The following is a 7,178-nucleotide window of genomic DNA, read 5'->3' as shown; positions in this document are numbered from 1 at the left end:
ATGCTAGAAATAGAGACTTGGCCACTGAGAGCCAGAGGAGACAAACAGGCACTGGAGTCAGTTTGCAAGGGAGAGATTTCCCAGCCTGCAGCAGCATGAAAAGCCCTGGGTGCACTCCAAGGTAAGGGCAGAGGGTGCTCAGGGCTGGGGGTGCCCAACTAAAACTTGCTTTGCAGGAAGGTCTGCTTCAAGACATCCCTGGGAGTTGTAAATAACTATAGAGTTAGTTACAATTTGCTCCAGGGAAGGGATTCATTTTGCCATCAGTATTTCTTGCCTGTGTTCCAGGTCTTCCAATTTAAAAGAACTTTTTTAGTTTGATGCAGATGTCTGTTATTTTTGGCTTGAGCCAAAGGAACAATAAGGGGGTCACAAGCCTTAAAGCATCTATAGCTGCACCTCTAAGAGAGGTAGATTTTGTGTAAGAGAGGTAGATTTCCATGTTTTCTTGCCAGAAGGGATAAAAGCACAGCAGAGGCTGGAAAGGCAGGTGGAACTCTGGCACCAAGTGCTCTGTGGGTTTTTTGGCTTCTTAGAATTTTGTGTCTCCCATGTGCTGCTCAAAGGTTTTCCAGGCTCGTTCAGGTAACTTCAGCACAGCATTCAGATTTGGGCTTTCTCTCCTGAACTTTTCTGCACCAGATCTTAGAGGTATTTCACAACCTAAACAACTCCATGGTGCTGTGCAGGTCAGACACTTGCAATGTTGTGACAAAGGGGGTGTGACACTAAGGGAACAGACAGAGAATCAGAATATTCTGAGCTGGAAGGGATCCACAGGGACCATTGAGTGCAACTCCTGGTCCTGCAAAGGACAACCCCAAATACCACACACCAAGTGCATGAGAGCATTTTCCAAATGCTCCTTGATATGCTCATAATTTCCATTGCATGCGTTTGAAGCATAGAGAGCATGAGATGTAATCATTCTCTGCAGAATTTCAAACAGTTGTCATGTCTTACTCTGGAATGAGCACTGGAAGCAGGTCTGGTAGCAAATCCCACACTGGCCCTGTGCTGTTTTCTGGGAGAGCAGCCACTCTGTGTTCAAAACACTGTGTATGCTCCAGGTGAAGATCCTACACCCTTTCTGTCAGTAAAAACCCTGAAACACTTCAGGAGCTCATTTGTTTCCAAGCACAAGATGTGCAGAAATGATGGAGGCTTGTTGCAAGAGAAAGGTGCCATCAATTTGCTGTGTGGGAGATTTGTTTACTCAGCCCCCCATTACCCCAGTGTGTGTGGGGATGTCACCCTGGAGCCAGTGACAGCCCTGACAGTGCAGCTGTGGGTGGCCAAGCCCAGGGGGTGATGGGGACAGGACTCCATGAGTGCACTGACCTGCACCCTGTGTACCTGCAGCCCTTCTCTCATCCCCAGGGTCTCCATTTCCCACTCTCCTCCCTGGGGATCTCCTGCATCCCTGCCCTTGCCTCTTCCTCTGCACACCTTCCTTGCCCACCTTTGCTGGGCTGAGGAGCAGCAGAGTCCCCTCCATGTCACCATTCCCTGCTTGTTCCCTGGGCTGGAAGGTGGTGTGGAGTTGTGAGGTCCCCAGGATGAGGTGAGAGATGAGAATCTGACTCCCAAGTTCTCAGAAGGCTGATTATTATATTATATTATATTATATTATATTATATTATATTATATTATATTATATTATATTATATTATAGTATAGTATAGTATGCTATACTAAAATTATACTAAAGAAAGAGAAAGTGTACATCAAGAGGCTATAAAAGAATGAATAATAAAAACCCACGACTGACCAGAGAGTCTGACACCTGGACCATGATTGGTCATTAAATTAAAACAATTTCACTTGCTGGGTAAGGAATTCTCCAAATCACATTTCAAAGCAGAAAAACAGGGAGATGCTGAAGCTTCCCAGCTTCCCAGGAGAAGAATCCTGGGCAAAGAAGATTTTTCAGAAAATGTCATGGTGACAGGAAGGCAGATATCCATCCATCCATCATCCATCCATCCATCCATCCATCCATCCATCCATCCATCCATCCATCCATCCATCCATCATCCATCCATCCATCCATCCATCCATCCATCCATCCATCCATCCATCCATCCATCCCAGGAACAAGAACCATGCCATGATAGTGCAGTGTCTGTCACCCCTGGGGCAAGGAGCCTGCCATTTCTGTGTGAGGATTGGCACCTGCATGGACCATGTCCTGCAGAGATCAGTCACTCTTGCTCCTTAAAACTCACCATTCCAGGAGAAAATAGTTTTGGCCTAGATAATTCAAACCTTCATTCCTCCCTGTGTCTCCAGGGACAAAATCTAGCTGTTGTTTGGTGTGGGGCATGTCCAGACAAAATGGGTCTCTGGGAGCATTCAGTTAGGCTGGAGTGTGTGCTGAATGTATGTGAATATTTGGAGGCAGAATGGCGCTGTGCAATCCTTTATTTAAGTAAATAACTCTAAAATATTGAGGGATGCCTTGAGGTGATAAGGTGCAGAGGTCTACAGAGCCTGTCTTCCTGCAGCAGAAGGGATTTTGCCATTAGTATTTTGTGCCTGTGTTCCAGGTCTTTGAATTTAAAAGAACCTTGTTAGTTTGATGCAGATGTCTGTTATTTTCAGCTTGAGCCAAAGGAACAAGAAGGGGGACCTATGCTCTGGGTCTTCTAGAGCATATTGTGATCTGGATCTGCCCTCAGGGTGGTTTTGGGTGTATGTGATTTGTTTGCCCCATAAATCATCGTTCAGAGTTGCCATTTGGGGGACATTACCTAAATTAATAAATGGGCTGTTACTGCACCATTAAACTGGACAGAAAAGGTGCAGCAGGAGGATGTCAGCTTAGGAAAGAGCTCCAGGCATGCAGGCAGGGTGATGTGCTTTGGAAAACCACCAGATATAAAGCAGCCTCAGTTTAAATGAAAGACCAAGAAGGAAGATTGGTGTGGGGTTTGCATGAAGCCTGCTCACTGCCCATGGGCTCCTCTGCCTTTCTTCTCCCACCTCATCTCCAGGGACAGGGGATTGTCCCACTGTCATCCCCCTCACAGGCCTGGGGCCAAAAGATAAGGAAATCCTGATGAAATCTTGCCTGCAGGTCTGTCTTGAAAGTCTTCCTGCAGAAGCTGTGCTGCAAATTCCTGTCAGGGGTTGGTAGAACTATGGCTGAGGGTCTTCCCTGGCTTTGGGAAGGGTTTTTGCAGGAAGGTTTGAAGGCTTGTTTGCTCCCTTTGGAGAGTGGAAACCACGAGTGTGACCACACCATGCTGGAAATTTGGATTATATCTTCTCAAAGCAGTGTAAAGCCTGAGCCAGACCTGCTGCATTTTGGCCATGTCTGCAAATAAGACATTCACACAGAGCTAAAAAACCTTCCAGGGTGAGAGAAGCCAGACCAAACTTGGTGGTGAAAAATTCCTTTTAGGTGGGCATCAAACCTTCAACAGATCCCCTCTGTGTCCCAGCTGGAGTACTATGGTGATGATCAAATCATCATAGGATTGTTTGAATTGGAAAAGAGATTAAAGACCAGCCCATTCCAACCCCTTGCAATGTGCAAGGAACCCTTGATGAATCCTTGTCTCTCAGGTTGCTTAATTATTGCTGGAAAAGGCTCCTCCCTCATCATTATCCCCCATTTCAAACTGGGGTGTAATAAATCCATTACAGGTGCTGTTGGGTTATTTGACTTTCTGTCTTGAAAAATTGTATTTATATTGCAAGACAACCTCAGTTTGGTGGATTGTTTTCCCCTCAGTTTAGTGGTTTTTTCCCAATCCCCATCTTCTGGAGTGATGTGATTACAGGAGCTGCTCAGGTTTCTCACCAGGGAAGTCTTTATACCCCTACAAAGGGCTCGTTTTCTGGTGAATAATCTAGGAGTTTGAATAGTGAATGAGCTCTAAAGCCCCAGAAAACCAAAAGAAAAGCAAAACAAAAGGCAGCCAAGCAGAGCAGGAGGCTGTGGGAAGAGCTCAGGCTCTGCCTGAAGCACACTGTGTCTTGCCAAAAGCCAAATTAGCAGGGTGATAGTGAGAGTGCAGTTTATCACTGCCTTGCCTCTATCACCTGCTCAGGGTCCGAAGGTCTAACACCTGCTCTTAGAAATATAGAACTGTGCTCACATTTGTGAGGGCAAGATGCAAAATGTGGCGGTTTGGGAAAGGACTGTTGGGTAAAAATCCACTGAAACTCTTCTGTATTTCCAGGCATGCCAGGTGTCTCATCATTTTCAGCTTCTGCCTGGGACTTTCCTGCCTCTCAGGATTCTTCCATATGAGAAGTAAGAGTTACAGGTAAGGGAGGCAGAAGAAAAGTTGCAGTTTCCTGTACCTGGAGCAGCCAGGGCGTGGCCTCTGACACCTGATTTATTTCTCAATAAGGCCTTGGGCTGATGTTCAAAGGGGGGTGGCTCAAAACCAGGTCCTGGTTTGGGGAAGGAATGGAATTAGCCAAAGCTCAGCCTCTCTGGGCCAAAATCAGCTGGGTGGGAAAAGGGGATTCAGATGAAGTCTTTGGTGAGAGTCTGGAAATGGGGGAAAGCTGAAGGGGCAGAACATCTACACTGGAGGGGTGTGGCTGATTTGGGTGCAGCCTCGGACCAGCTGCAGGTGTGGGCTCAGAGGTGCAGCTGGTTTGGCTTTGCCAGCTCTCAGACACGGGGTGCAGCTCCAGAGAGCCTCTTTGCCCCTCCTGTCGCCTTCCTGCAGGATCTCAAAGAGCCACGAGGAGCTGCCGGTCCCTCCCACGCCGTGCCGTGCCAAGACAAACGTCATGTTCCTCAAAACCCACAAGACTGCCAGCAGCACCGTGCTCAACATCATGTTCAGGTTTGCAGAGAGGCACAACCTCACTGTGGCCCTCCCTGCTAACAAGCTTGTCCACCTGGGCTACCCAAGCACTTTCATGGCCCGCTTTGTGGAGGGCTTTGAAACCATAGGCCAGAATTACAACATCATGTGCAATCACCTGAGGTTTAACCCCTTGGAGGTAAGAAAGAGCCACGACACCTGAGGAGAAACTTGGTTGGGACAGGACTAACTGTGGTGGTGTTCACAGGGGTCCCAGGATGAGGGAAGGGATGAGAATCTTGACTCCATGATTCAGAAGGCTGATTTATTAATTTATTATATATATCAGAAGGCTGATTTATTATTTTATTATATATATTATAAGAAAATTATATATTAAAACTGTATTGAAAGAATAGAAGAAGGGATTTCATCAGAAGGCTTGCAAAGAATAGAAAAGAATGGAATGAAAATAAAATCTTGTGACTGACCAGAGAGTCTGAGACAGCTGGACTGTGATTGGCCTTTAATTAAAAACAACCACATGTGACCTATCAAAGCACCTAACAGGTGACCTATGCACCTGTTGCATTCCACACAGCAGCAGATTGTTTTTCTTTTCTTCTGAGGCCTCTCAGCTTCTCAGGAGAAAAAATCCTGGGTGATAGGATTTTTCATAAAATGTGTCTGTGACAGACTAACCTCTTCTTCCTCCCACAAACAGGTGAGAAAGGTGATGGCAGCCAACACCTTCTACTTCTCCATCCTGAGGAACCCCATCCCTCTGCTGGAGTCTTCCTACATCTACTACAAGGACTACGTGCCTGCCTTCAGGAGCTCCAAGGACGTGAACGAGTTCCTGGAGTCACCCACGAGGTATTACCAGCCAGCAGATCACAGGAGGAACATCTACGCCAGGAACATCATGTGGTTTGACTTCGGCTACGACAACAACGCCGACGATGACGCCAACTACACCCAGGCTGTCCTGGAGCAGATCGAGCACAACTTCCACCTCATCCTGATCGCAGACTACTTTGATGAGTCCATGGTCCTCCTGAAGCACACTTTGTGCTGGGACCTGGACGATGTGATTTACTTCAAGCTCAATTCCAGGAGCCAGGACACCGTCCAGACGCTGACTCCGGAAAGTGAGGAGCAGATAAAAGCCTGGTGCTCGCTGGACTGGAAGCTCTACCTGCACTTCAACCAGAGCTTCTGGAGGAGGATTGAGGAGACCATAGGGCTGGAGGTGCTGGGAAAGGAGGTGGATCACCTGCGGAGCAGACAGAGGGAGCTCATGGAGACTTGTCTGTCAGAGCAGGAGGCAGTGAGGAAGGACCACATCAAGAACAAAGCTCTCCTGCCTTTCCAGTCAGGGGCTGCAAACATCCTGGGCTACAACCTCAAACAAGACTTGGACAACACAACTCTGAGAACCTGCCAGAAAATGGTCATTCCAGAGCTCCAGTACACCTCCTACCTTTATGCTGTCCAACACCCTCACAAGAAGAGGAAAGATGTGGGGTTGCCATTGCTGTGGACCAGTGTCCAGGAGAAGATGCAGCTCCCAGGGTCCAACTAGGACGTGTGGCAACCCACTGTGGCTTCCCAGGGCTTTGCATCCCCCCTTGTCTGACATGGAGCTGCCCCACAGGACCCTTGTGCATGAGGGGGAGGCACTGGGGGCTTTGTTGAGGGACACCAAGTTGGTGGTTGGTCTCTTTTTGGGGACCTTGAGCCAAAGGCTTTGCATTGCCCAGTTGCTGGGTGATCCCACCTGGCTGGAGGGAGCCCGGCTGGCTGCAGCTGGCTAAGACATTCCAGCCTCTTAATCATTAATCAGGAGCGTGATCATTTGCCTTCATTTGGTTTTATTTGATATCCACCGCTGCATCAGTCTGGTCACAGCTCGCTGGAGCAGGTCCTGACTTTGGAGGGTTTAGGGGAGGGAAGTGAGGGGGCTGTGACAAGGGGACACAGGGGAGGTGGTGGCTGTGACAAGGGGACACAGGGGAGGTGGGGGCTGTGACAAGGGGACACAGGGGAGGTGGTGGCCGTCCCATCCAGCAGCATCCACGCTCACTGAGGGCAAACCACCACACTCTGCTGGAGCTGCCTTTGCTGTGGCAGTGCCAGGCACCTCCCCAAAGCCAGGCAGGCTGCCCCTTGCCCAGGCAGGTAAGCTGTGCCTCTCACAGGTGTCACCACATGTGCCTCTGTCCCCTGTGGCAGAGCTCACTGCTTCCCTGAGAGAAGCTTTTGTGGTTTTGCCCCTCATTCTCAGGCAAGGGTGCCTGGGCATGGATGCTCCTTTGGGTGCAGCATCCCCAAAACCCTTTTGGGGCAAAACAGACACTTTTTGGGGCTCCGAAAAATGGCTGTGTTGGCCAAACTCTGCAGCAC

General features: G+C 48.7%; 1 protein-coding gene across 1 annotated transcript; it reads left to right on the top strand.

The window, feature by feature from the left end:
- GAL3ST2 (galactose-3-O-sulfotransferase 2) lies at positions 1-6,472 on the top strand. The gene is given in 5 exon segments (XM_058031422.1): positions 1-22; positions 25-121; positions 4,191-4,277; positions 4,692-4,971; positions 5,497-6,472. Coding segments are annotated over 5 exon segments (1,347 nt in total). The 3' UTR covers positions 6,358-6,472.
- Positions 6,473-7,178: the final 706 nt, after the last annotated feature.

This window comes from Melospiza georgiana, chromosome 10 (assembly GCF_028018845.1).
Source record: "Melospiza georgiana isolate bMelGeo1 chromosome 10, bMelGeo1.pri, whole genome shotgun sequence".
Classification (NCBI taxonomy): Eukaryota; Metazoa; Chordata; class Aves; order Passeriformes; family Passerellidae; genus Melospiza; species Melospiza georgiana.
The sequence above is the reverse complement of the archived record's forward strand: the minus strand, read 5'-3'. Positions and strand labels throughout refer to the sequence as shown.